The sequence below is a fragment of the Xiphias gladius genome, chromosome 7 (genome assembly GCF_016859285.1).
Source record: "Xiphias gladius isolate SHS-SW01 ecotype Sanya breed wild chromosome 7, ASM1685928v1, whole genome shotgun sequence".
In the NCBI taxonomy this organism is placed as follows: domain Eukaryota; kingdom Metazoa; phylum Chordata; class Actinopteri; order Istiophoriformes; family Xiphiidae; genus Xiphias; species Xiphias gladius.
This window is the reverse complement of record NC_053406.1, coordinates 10,656,943-10,670,045: the sequence shown is the minus strand read 5'-3', so window position 1 is coordinate 10,670,045 and position 13,103 is coordinate 10,656,943. Positions and strand designations below refer to the sequence as shown.

At 38.1% G+C, this 13,103-nt stretch overlaps 1 protein-coding gene across 3 annotated transcripts; it reads left to right on the top strand.

Moving 5' to 3' along the window:
• Nucleotides 1-218: 218 nt before the first annotated feature.
• On the top strand, nucleotides 219-10,079 carry LOC120791543 (acetylcholinesterase-like). 3 transcript variants are annotated; one of them, XM_040129984.1, is made up of 11 exons: nucleotides 219-325; nucleotides 444-547; nucleotides 1,480-1,788; nucleotides 2,986-3,220; nucleotides 3,534-3,666; nucleotides 3,780-3,931; nucleotides 4,960-5,146; nucleotides 5,652-5,962; nucleotides 7,977-8,186; nucleotides 8,282-8,439; nucleotides 9,079-10,079. In XM_040129984.1, exons 3-11 carry the CDS (start codon nucleotides 1,488-1,490, stop codon nucleotides 9,174-9,176), a joined length of 1,785 nt encoding a protein of 594 aa, XP_039985918.1. In that variant the 5' UTR covers nucleotides 219-325; nucleotides 444-547; nucleotides 1,480-1,487; the 3' UTR covers nucleotides 9,177-10,079. The 3 variants fall into 3 exon arrangements, with proteins under 3 accessions (XP_039985918.1, XP_039985919.1, XP_039985916.1); XM_040129985.1 differs by lacking the exon at nucleotides 444-547 and having other exon boundaries at nucleotides 236-325; XM_040129982.1 differs by lacking the exon at nucleotides 219-325 and having other exon boundaries at nucleotides 337-547.
• The last annotated feature ends 3,024 nt before the right edge of the window (nucleotides 10,080-13,103 follow it).

Genomic DNA, 13,103 nt, shown 5'->3' with positions numbered 1-13,103 from the left:
TTTTAATATATCGACTTAAGTAGGATTTTGACTGCAAACATTTGACTTGTAATTAAGGATTTTTTTTTTTTTTTTTTCCCCACTTTTGCACTGATACTTTTGCTTAAGTAAAAGGTGTACTCCTGTATAGACATTTCGGGTCAGGTGTTTTGCAGTATATCTTAAATATACAACATATATATTGTAGTGACCGCAGTAGTCGTTGTCAGTGGCGGACAGGGCTAGCCAAGGAGACGCTGGACAGAGGGATTTTGAGTCCACGCCTTCTTCACCCAATCACTGCTGGGTCCTCATTCACTCCAGACACAAACCGCCAACTAGTAAGGTAAGACGTCAGTAGAGCTTTCATATACAGTCCTCCGGCTAGATTCACCATCAAGAAATGATTTTTTTGAAGTCGCTTGTATGAATCATCAGGGTGCCCGCGTCTCTTTATTATCCAGGTTGTGCGCGGCTTTTATTCTGGAAGCTTTGCTATTTCTTTAGTCTGTGCCTTTTGAAAGTAAAGCGGCTTCAAGAGACAGTAGTCAACTGCATCGCCATATTGGTAAGGGCCTTAATGTTTCCAGATATCTGAAGATTATAATAAGACTCTTCTTAAGGGACACACTTGCCGCGGGAATGACTCTCTCTCTCTATCCCTCTCTTTCGCTCTCTCGCTCTCTCTCTCTCTCTCTCTCTCTCTCTCACACACACACACACACACACACACACACACACACACACACACAAACATGCCGTCCTGTTGTATCCTTTTGTATTCTGGACATTTGATACACAATTAGCTTTGCTCAAGGTGTGGGTTGAATGCAGCAAAGCAACCTGCCAATTGTTTCACAGCTTGGCACAAGTAAAGCACAGTGACAAATGCATGCTGGTATTTTCCACAACTGAATGCCTGAATGCTCCTGAATCTAATCATGCCTTGTACAGTAAAAGTAATAAATCTAACTAACTAATCCTGGTCCCTGATCCTTGAACCCAGTTCCATGAACCCTAAACAAAGGACATGGCTGTTGTTATATCTGCTATCTATAGAAAACTTTATTTATTTATTCTTTTTTTTTTTTTTTTGGACAGTGCCCTACAGTATCCTGACTTGGGCCAAAATAAATTTGTTCATACTAGTGTTTACGAAAGCACAGAAATTCTTTACTGAAGTAAAAGGTACACCAAAATGTATTAATAGAAAGTACAGCATAGAAATACAACTTAAAGTAAAAATATTAGCCAATAAGTTTAATGTAGTTAAATGGAACTAAAGGAGTCAGCACCCACAGTGCTGTATTATAAAAGCTTGAAAATGCAAAACCAGTGTATGAAAGTAAAACACTCAGTGATAAAGTAGAGTTAAGACCATGTGTGGCATGCTGGAAAATTCAGTTATTATATTAATAGTTATTGCAATGTTTAAATCTAACAAATTACATTTGAATACATAAAGAATAAAAGTGTGTGCGCATGTTTTTCTTTCCCTAGGATTTTTCATGGCGACCATTTCTCCATGTACACACTTCGCTATTTTTCTTCTGTTGCTTCATTTCCTGACTGCATCACCCGCCACTCAAGTTGACCTTGTAATCAATACCAGTCATGGGAAAGTTCAAGGGAAGTTGATTTCAGTGCTGGGTGGTGATGTTGGAGCATTTCTTGGTATTCCTTATGGAAAACCACCTCTAGGAAAACTGAGATTCAGAGCCCCAGAGCCAGTACAGAGATGGGAAGGAGTGAGAGATGCCACCACGCTCCCAAAGTCCTGCTACCAGATGAAAGATACAACCTTTTCAGGTAGCATCTATGTTTACATAGATGGACACAATGCATACATGTAGTCTATACCACTGTGTACATGCATACTGATGCACTCCCACATACACTATGTACTGTAAAATGTTCAAGTGGGTGTTGTGAGTTAAATCCCTGCCAAAAAGTGGCTCAGTCTTTGAAACATCTGTCAGCCAGTACTTGATGATTTTCCCACTTTCCCAATGGGAAAGTGATTTTAATTTGAAAAAATATGCATACAGATGACATCACCTTCCCATTGGGACAGTGATCTCATCCGTATTATTAAAAAACTTGGAACTCACACTCACCATAATCGTAAAAATGTTAGTTTTCAGTGGCTGAGTAGTACCAAACATGACTAGTAAGCTGATCTCCATGTGCAGATTCAATGGACGGCCCCTATAAGTTGAAACTTTGTTGACTGAGGTGGATTTGAACCTGGTTTAGTAGTGTCAGTAGTGGTAATCACTTGGATGCCCAAAGTGTGACAAAACACCAAAAGAGTCCATCTACAGTTAGTACATGCTTGAATGAAAGATAACGTTAAAAGGCCACCATACTACCTTCATGCAGACGTTTTAGTGGTAGCAGGTATATAGCACCATATAACATCCACACATCCACACCCCCACCTGGTGTGTGACTAACTAAATGGTTCATTACTGTATTGTAGATAGTATTGAGTTGGGTGAAATATTAACCCTTTGGAGCCATTTTAACAGTATAGCAAACAAAGACTTGCCATCTTGAAAATATTCATAAGCATGTGTACACAAACTGAATTTAATACAGGCCTATTCGCAAACCCAAAACATGGATTGGGGCTGGGTCGTGGATAAATAGCTATTTATAGACACAGTCACCTGTCATGGGTTGTTTGAAAGCCAGCTCCAACCGGTGCCAGGGATATGTACAGGGAAAATGCCAAAACCTTACTCCAAATATAGATATGACAGCACAAATAGATATGGGCAGTAGGCATTAATGTCAAACTGTTTCTGACTGGGACAAGGCAGTGCTCATTAAAAGGAAAACAAACCAGGGATCAATTAATTTATTGACTGCTTCTGTAACAGTTTGAGAACTGTTTGTCATAAATGACTGTATAAGTTAATTCAGCTAATATCTAATTACAAGATATTGCATGTAATAAAGTCAGTCTCTGTTGACAATGATTATTATGATTATTCTTGCTAGGGTTCAAAGGTGCAGAGATTTGGAACCCAAACACTCCTCTGAGTGAGGACTGTCTGTACCTAAATGTCTGGTCCCCACATTTCAATAAAATCCAGCGTCAACCCTTACCCCTGGCTCCTGTTCTTGTCTGGATCTACGGAGGCGGGTTCACTGTAGGAACATCCTCCCTGGACATTTATGATGGCCGCTTCCTGAGTAAATCTGAAGGTGTTGTTGTTGTGTCAATGAATTACAGGTAAGAACTGATGTAAACTGAAAATATAAAATGTTCTTAATGAGTCTTTATAGTTACTGTGTAACTGGAAACACAGTGAGGTGAACGTTTATCCTAGCCTAAGGTTTGGCACTAGATCCTTGCTTACTCATCAAAAAATGGTAGTGGGTTTGTAAGCTGTGTAAAGTCATTTGTAAACAAGAAAGTCCTCATCATTATATACAATAACCTACTTTTAACTCATTTCAATTACTGTTGAGTAAGTGAATGTGGAATTTATCTTCAGTTAATTGTTGTCAAAATCTTTCCTCATTCATGTGATCATCAATGACAGACTTGGAGCTTTGGGTTTCCTGTATCTTCCTGACAACAAGAACATCCAGGGCAATGCGGGTCTGCTGGACCAGCGCCTAGCCCTTCAGTGGGTAGCCAATAATATCGCTGCTTTTGGAGGTGATCCTTCAAAGGTAATGTGCTTTTGTCTTCTATCCCATATAAAATAAGGAAATTAGACTTTTTTTTAACTGTTTAAACAAACAAAAAAACAAACTGTTGGGTTTTGATTTGCTTTTGTTTCCAGGTGACTCTGTTTGGGGAGAGTGCTGGGTCAGGATCTGTGGGCCTCCACCTGCTATCCCCAGGGAGCCATGGTCTTTTTCAAAGGGCTGTGATGGAGAGTGGTTCTCCTAATGCACCCTGGGTCACAATCAGCCAGAATGAGTCCTGGAACAGGTACTGTGTGTGTGTGTGTGTGTGTGTGTGTGTGTGTGTGTGTGTGTGTGTGTGTGTGTGTGTGTGTGTGTGTGTGTGTGTGTGTGTGTGTGTGTGTGTGTGTGTGTATATATATATATATATATTTCACCTTAAGTCCCCACTTATTTATATGTAGGACTGTCGGTCCACCTCTTGGTTCAGACTGAAATATTTCAGCGACAATTAGATGGATTGCCATGGAATTTTACACATATATTCATGGTCCCAAGGGGATGGATCCTACTGACTTTGGTGATCCCTTGACTTTGCATGTAGCACCACCAGCTGGTTGACATTTTAGGCTTTTAGTGAAATGTCTTCACAACTATTACATACAGTATATTGCAATGAAATTATGGACAGACATTCAAGGAGCGCTGTGTGTGAATCCTATTGACTTTTGTTACCTCTTGACTTTTGCTTCAGTGCCACCAGCAGGCCAAAGTTTCCACTGATCTTGTGACTTATGTCTCCATCTACCACATTGGTTTGGCACACATTTTTGTACAGACATCAAGTTTCCCACATGATGCATCCCCTATGACTTTGGCAATCTCTAGCGCCACTATAAGGTTGACATTTATGATTTCAAGTGAAATGTGTTCACAACTATTGGAATGCCATGAAATTTGAAACAACACAGACTTTTACATAGTAAGTTTGACCAAGATCAAGTACAAGTGCAGTACACATGGTGTTTGATCAAACATTCCCAACACATTGGCTCTTTCTCATTGGTTCACATTCTTTCATTAAGAAACGACTCTCCTTCTTACCCTTGCTATCCCATTGTTCACTGTCATTCTGTCATTCACCCTCTTCTCAACCATACCTCATCTTGCTATTATTATTGAAGGGCACTCCCTGTCGTTTGCTCTCCCTTATTTGCCCTGGCCCTCCCTCTTTTTTTTTTAATTGTTCTCCCTCGTTGCTCTTCCTTTTTCTCACATTCCTCTATATCCATGCTTTTACTGATTTCCTTGCTCCCGTTCTTTGTCAATATCCAGGGCCCTGATGCTGGCAACATCACTGGGGTGTCCCACATCTCATCTAGGTGAACTGGAAGCTTGTCTGCAGCAGGCTGATCCTGGGAAAATCATATTGAAGCAACAGTTTGTTCTCACACAGCCTTCACTCTTAGGTTTAGGCTTTGTCCCTGTCGTTGATGGGGACTTCCTTCCAGATAAACCCGAAGTAGGTTTATTTGTTTCTACATTTTCACAATCTTATCTAATCCCAGTCAGCTCAGTTTAGAAGGAGTGCAGTTTTGATGCTGTAAAGGCAAAGCGACATGTAGTTATCAAGGATAAAACTAATTTTGTTCAAAAGCTAAATTCTTAACTGTCTATCAGTAGTTGGGTTACCTGCTGTTACAACAACATTGTAATTACTTTATTTCCTGCTGCCACACGAGGAAACCTTCCACACATGGAAACATGCACTGAAATTCAATTGAAATAATATTTATACGATGTAACCTGTAGAGGAGGACGTTTAACAAATAACTGTAGCGTAGTTTCAGTCTATCATCAAAAGGATGCTCACTGGGTAATTACAGCAGCATCATTAGGCTCAAAACAAAAATTTTGCTGTCCCATCTTGTACTCTTAAACATTGGAGTATCATTTTTATTTAGACCCTTAAATTGAAAAATATCTCCTTATATCACAAACACCAACTCATCTTTTTTTCCCCATAGGTGCTACTGAGTACCAGTAACCTCCCAAAGAAAGAGGTGCTGCTTGGCTTAAACAAGGACGAAGGGACCTACTTCCTAATTTATGGAGTGCCTGGATTTAACATCACTGGTCAGAGTCTCATCACCAGGAAAGAGTTCCTGTACGGAGTGAACCTTACAATGGTAGACACAAGTGACATCTCAAGAGAAGCAGCAATTTTCCAGTACACTGACTGGACAGATGAGAATAACAGGATGAAAAACCGTGACTTGCTTGGTAGTCTGGTTGGAGACCAGCAATTCGTTTGTCCTGTGATAGAGTTTGCTCAAAGGTAAGATCAATTCTGAATTTTAACGATGTGGTCTGATTTACACTTACAAGGAATGACCACAAAAATTAAAATCCCAGAAATGGATTGAGAAGGAAGGTTTTGGTATTCTTAAAACCATAAGTTTTAAGTGTTTTGTGTAATGGTAGTAAATTGAATTCAGATGAAAGATAACGTTATCTTGTATTTTGTTGAAACCTGGCAATCAGACTGAAAACAGCCATTTGTTTAAGAATTGCCAGGGTTGCGTTGGCAGGGTTGTGTTGTCCATCTGGGAGCAACTGGCGATCTCCTAGGGGGAACTTGAGCAAGTTGCTCAGGAAAAGTTATCTGTGATGCTCTGCTTGCCCTTTCGCCACCATGAATCTGATCTGGATAAGCAGCTAGAAATGGATGGATGGATCTTATTATGTGACTTAATCATGACAAATATCAACTATTTTACTTCATTAATCACAGACAGATTATAATTGTTTTGAGGAAGAGTCATATCATTAGAATAAAGACATAAAAATTATACAAAAATTAAAGTCTCAGTTGCTCAATTTCTGCTTGTTGCCACAAGCTAAAAGTTGCAAAGGATCCAGAAAAGTATGATGTAAGCAATTCAAATATACAATTGATATGAAAAAAATATAAAAATATTGCTAATTTCTGCCATTAATACTACATAAATGTCATGCTGTCATGAAGGTCTGGAAACATTTGAACTTTAAAACTTAAACTACTATCTTCATTGGTACAAACGGGAGAAACTGGTATGCCTGTTTCCACACCAGTAAAAGGAAGCTTCAGGATTAACCGTTCACTGTTCCACGGTGTCAAAATATTGTCTGTTGTGATAGTAAGCAGGCACAACTAAAGAACAACATCACAACAAGCATGAGGAGGCATTGGTACATATATTTATTGAGAACTTCTTAAATCTTGCCCCTGACAAATACCCCCCATAATAAAAAAAAATAAAAATAAAACCAATACTGAAACTAATAAAAACTGAACTATAACGAGCAAACCCATTCTGGAAAATAATTGGAACTAAACTGGATTGAAAGCAAAAATTAAAAATGAAATAAAAATAAAAACTAATGAAAAATACAAAACTATAATAACTCTGGCGCAGTTCCCCAGGCAGGGGCAATAATGAGTCAGAGTCTCTTTATGAAGTCTGGGGACCCGAGTGCAGACATTTTGTTGGCTCTGTTTTGAGGCTCTTGCTTGGTTTCCCAGCCAAGTATGTCGATCTCACTGCGAACGTTCGAACAGTCGACAATAAGAATGCAAATGATGAAACAGAATTGCCACTGAGATCTTTATTGACTGTTTCACACCTATATTGTTGGGTAAAATGTATAGTATCAACAACTGGGTCTTGATCTCACCTCTTGTCATACTTTGTCCCCTGTGGATAGAAAATTGTTTGCTTTGTCCAGGGGAATACAGTTTAAGGCATTGCAAGGAATGCAGTAGAAGTGATATTGAATAAAATAACCTTGTCATTGCTTAAATAATTTGCACTAATAAAGCTTCCAAGGGACACAATTAAACATGTGTATCACTGACAAAAATATTTGGCCAAGATTTTAACACAAAATGATGTCTTCGGTAACATTATTCACTATAGCTTGTAACATTATTCCTAAACAAAAAAAAGCTTGCACTAAATAAAGTTTACTGTTTGTACAATATCATCATATGTAGTACTTCTCTTTAACACACACCATACTGGCAGGCTAAGTTAACATCAGCTTACTGTCGTTGCAAGACTAACATTGACGCTGCAGTTGTTAAACAGTTATGATAAATAACTTTCTTAAGGGAGTTGCGTTTTTTACTAATAGCTGTCCCATCCAGCTGGATGGTTTGGGTCACCGACATTCTAAATAATAGGACAAAGAGTCAGTTCTCATTTCTTGTGATTGTTCCAGTGCATACAGTATGTTTGTGCTTTATTGTCTCTAATTAACCTGAGCTAGAGCAGAACAAAAATAGACGAGTATTGTCCACTTCTTTCCAGGTACTCACAGTATGGTGGCAAGACTTTCCTATATTTATTTGATCACCGGTCGTCGATCAATCCTTGGCCAGCATGGATGGGTGTTATGCACGGCTATGAAATCGAATTTGTCTTTGGAATGCCTCTGAATGCATCCCTGGGATACACGAAGAATGAAGTGAACATGACTAAGAAGATTATGAAACACTGGGCCAACTTTGCCCGAACAGGGTACGCATAATCAGGTAGTCAATCAGTCACTCAAACTGCGTGAGGACCCTCATGACACAGCTGAATTGTCTTGATTTGTCTTTTCTTTTTGTCAGGAATCCAGGGATTGATGGAGCTAACTGGCCCGTCTTCACCCCTGAACAGCAGGACTATGTCACTCTGAACTACAACCCTCCAGAACAAAAGGCCATGATGAGAGCTCAAGAGTGTCAACTCTGGAACAAATTACTACCAAATGTACAGAGAGTCTCAGGTTAGACACGCACAAACACTATCTTTCTGTCTGTCTGTCTGTCTTATCTATCTTATCTATTTCCTTCACACACATACAAAAACAAAAATCCACACATACTCTATGTAGCTTTCTGTGGTAGGAGGCATTGCGTCAAGCTCTGCCAGGGAGGCGTTTTGCCATGTTTAGCCTGTGGAGGAGATTTGTAACTAGGCTTGCTCCCCCTCCGCTTCACCACAGTTCTGGATTCTGAGTAGGAGGAGGGGAGGGTCAGTCATCACTTCACTGACCACTGATCACACACAGGGTGAATAATACTCCTCTACCTCTCCACTGAGCTCATTATTCACACAAACACACACACACATATACCTATACATTTGCACATGTAGAATTTTTGGCAACATACAAAACAATGTCTACTTTGTGGCATTAGTTTGTCACCTTATTCATCCAGAATGACCCTTTCCCTCTTATCCAAATCACACCATGTGACTTTACGTACACTACAGTTGTTTCTATTAAGAGTGATCATGCAAAATATTGCACTTTTTTTAGATTCATTCTATTGAAAGTAACAGAATAAGATGAAAAACAATCAACAATCCTTTGTGCGAGATAAGAAAATAAAAGTCTCTCCATCTACCTCTCTCTCCACAGATGATCTCCAGTCTTGTGTAAATGCAAACGGGATTATACTCCACTGTAATTACAAATTCCTCCTCATTTTACTGGTTATGAGTTTACTAGTTTACTAGATTGATGAGACCTATCTTTCATTCAGTTTACATTAAAAAAAAAAGTAGTGGAGAGAAAGAATGAGTAAATTTGGTCACGGAAGAAGATGTCTATTATATTATTGAACCATTATTACTAAGGCATTAACATGTAAGTGATACTTAAATGTTGTAGTTAATCTGGACAGATAATTTTAAGAGCCTCTTAATACTGTGGGGTATATTAATCTGCAATGATGCATCATATTTTAGAAACTGATCACATATTTTAGAAACTGTAATTTGAAAAGCACCTAGTAATTATACCCGTTAAATAAATGTGGTGGATTATAACGTACAATATTTCACATTAACATGTAATGGAGTAGAAGTATAAGGTAGCATAAAATAGAATTACTCAAGTGAAGTACAAGTACCTCAAATCTTTACTTAAGTATGCAGTATGTACTTAATTACTTTCAACCACTAATTTTACAGTGTGTGGTTTAGTTAAAGGGATGCTCCTCTTCACTTTGTTGTATTATTCCTATTGACAGACCCTAAAGTCAACCAAATACAACAGTGGCAAAGAAAAAAAAAAAAGATGATTCTATTGCAGATACTAGTACTACACAATTTACAACAACTAAATAGTGGCTACTTTTATGACATGAGAATTTTATTTCTGTTCCCTTGTTAATGTTCGGTGTGGGTGCACTATTATTGGAAAAATTAGAAATTAGAGTGAATTGTGTTACATTCACATTCAATTGTGAAACTTGACTTGCACAAATTCATTTTAAACCTGTCACCATTTGTGACCGAGGGAAGAATTCAGTTTTTCATGTCTAGCAGATTAAATCATAATCATCACAAAGACACAATCAGGGATGCTCTGGATTTGTATTAATGATTGCATTTATCATGAAAGGCCATGTACTGACTCTGGGGTATAATTTAAATCAATAAAGTTATTTTTATGTGTCATGATGACTGATTTTATGTTTGTCTGACAGGCAATCGCACGCATTCTTATTCAAACACACACACACAACATCTCTTGTTCTTACTTCCTCTATGTTGTATATGATTATTTCTAGTTTTTATGAACAAAGGATAATAACAGAGTTTTTTCATTTTTTATTTAGAGTATTAGAAATGGGTGGAAGTCTGACATTTTGTGCCGTGGTCAGTGTCTTCTGGCAGACTGAAACACTTGCACTATCACCAGTCAGTCCTGTCATACACACATGAAGCAACAGAAAGCAACTTATCTTGTAATAGTATTGTTGGCTTCTTCTCTTCTTCGTGTATTCACTGTTCGTAAACTGAAAGTGATTGATGGTGGAGGATAGCCGTTGTTCTTGCATAATTGCGTGATACACGTGCTTTCTCTGAAGAGTAGTTGATAACTAATGTACCCCCAATAAGTGAAGAATGCTCTTCTCTATGTGATCTTTTAAAGTGACTGTTGTAGGATAACTTTTGACCACTGCTTAAAGGATGTGGTGTATGTGACTGTGGCTGACACTATTAAAGGAAAGGAGGGAAGTAAGATAAATACTGAGAAAAGGAAGTTGCGGTGGGAGCACATTTGGTAAAGATGGTCCGTTAAAACATGACCGCTAGCACTAACGATGATATTACCACAGCCTCGTTTCTTAAAAGTGATGTATTTTCCCCAAAAAAAAATCACATTGTCTTCAATGTGCCTCTTCCATAATTGATGAAGATGAAGACACAGGGGTGGAGCAGAGAGAGAGATCGAGAAAGGGAGAAAAAAGAAAGAGAACTACAAAGAAAAGAAGAAGACAAAAAAATGAACATACGGAAGTCATTGTATGTAAAGGAGTTATTTCAGCCCTGGCTTAGCAACTTCTCTATGTTAAGGTGATGTACCTCTCTTGTCATGACCACAGAGATCAAGAAAAGCTGGAAATTAACAAAAAAGTGGACAACTCTTTAAATCTTTCCTCAATTTGTTCTTTACAGAAAGTGACAATAACCTGTTGGACAGAGGGGTTTTTGTCATTGGCTACATCTGTTCTGTATTTTGGTGGCTTGCCGTGCGCTGCCACAAGGCCACAGCAGTTTTTGTCTTAGATACCTTTCCAAAATCAAACAAATAAACCCTTTTATCAATTTCATTATATTGTTTGAACACTGTACAGAAAATGTACAGTATTTCTCTTATCAAGAAAAAGCTGTTACTCAGCTGAAAAAGTAGGTCAGCCTAAGCCATCACTGTATGAGTTGAATTAAGAAGTGCATCTTTCTGCTCAGGTAGAAAACCTCCACATGCTGTAAATGCACTTTATTTACTGTAATGCCAGAAATGAATCTAATCTAAGCATTTACACAGCTGCAAATCCTGAGTGGTGATTCATTCACATGTGAATCATGAGTCTAACAGGACAGTATAGATATCGTTATTGTCACATTTTACTGTTGCCATGAAACATAGAATGATCCAGTCAAGTAACAAAAATGTAGGCTCGCTGTAAATATAAAAAAAAGGTCATATTTAAAAAAAAACCCTTGAGAGTGCTGATTAAGGCTAAACCTTTGTGATGTTGCTCATATTTATTCAGTCTTGAAAATGAGAACATGAGAACAGGTACTAGTATGTTGATGTTGAGCAGGTATAATGTTTACCATGTTCACCATCTTTGGCTTTGGCAGGCTTACATTTAATAGTACAGCTGATTCTGAAGGGAATGTCATATACCAGTTTTGCTTGTATTTGCACAGAAAACCAAATTTTGACCAGTTGTTAGTGCTCCATGACAATTTTGTGCCAATCTGCTGTTGCAGAGATAGTTCACGTTGGACCATTGTGGTGCACCAACTGACACACTGCTAGCATTGCTAGACTCAAAAGCCTACAGTAAACTGACATTACTGTATGTAGGTGCTAATGGGTGTTATTCTGAGAGTGAGTATATTTTGGCAACAGTTACAAACTGCATCTACAAAGTAGATGCTGACATAGATTTGAACATCCAATGTTCTTATTCTTTATGAAGCAAAGCCGTCTATACACATTGTATTGCATAAGTCAAGTCACTCTTATATCCTTTGTCATTTGAGTTCAGGGTTTTGATTTGACATCTTCAGATCTTACGACAGCAGCGTATACATGGGTTTTCAAATTTATTAATACTGAAATTGTTGCATTGTACCCAGGAAAAATTCCATTTGTATTTACTTAAAAGTTTTTTTTTTGTCTCACAGATCCACAACCCCTATATTATTACAACAGAGAAAACTTTAGTTTCATTACAAATGATGTATTTTTTGAGTGATGAACAACTGCTTCACAGGACTCTAGTTGTTTTGACTCATTTCAGTGCCACAGTTTAGTTCTCAGACATGACACTTTGAGACAGATGTCAGGGGTGAGCTGGGATTAATGCACATGACAGCGACAGCTTCATTAATTAAGAGAACAACACCTCCCACTGTGTGTCATGTGAAATTACTATTACCATCCCCCAGGCATAGTCAAGGCTGAACACACTGTCAAAAGAATGACGATGCTTGATGTCAAAGACTAACAACATTTATTTCACGAGGCAGTACGAAAAGGGGGCCCTTTCGAAATGACATCCGAAGCTTCGCATGAAAATTAAATTCTCAGTGGAATGCCACTGATAGCATCCACTATTTACTGAAAAGTCAAGTCTTTTCTGCCTCTTGTTTTTATTTTTCATATATTCTTGTTTCATATAATGCTTTCACAGATTCTGTACCATCTAACGGAATTAAACCTTGAAAAGTTGCTTAAATGTACAGTATGTCCTCTTAATTCCAATTTTGATCGTTATCAGCTGACATTGCATTAAAAAGAAAAATTAAATTGAATGAAAAAATATTCTATGACTATAGGACACACTCGATTGGATGATTCAATTCAGTTGGGCTGATAAATGTTCATTAGCCAATATCTCTGGGGCTTATTTGGGTCTG

Excerpts from the sequence above, each read along its gene's own strand:
- LOC120791543 (XM_040129984.1), top strand. The coding sequence starts at position 1,488 with ATGGCGACCATTTCTCCATGTACACACTTCGCTATTTTTCTTCTGTTG. Across the intron at positions 3,667-3,779 it reads TTGGAGGTGATCCTTCAAAG|GTGACTCTGTTTGGGGAGAG; the intron begins GTAATGTGCTTT and ends TTTTGTTTCCAG. Across the intron at positions 8,440-9,078 it reads AAATGTACAGAGAGTCTCAG|ATGATCTCCAGTCTTGTGTA; the intron begins GTTAGACACGCA and ends CTCTCTCCACAG.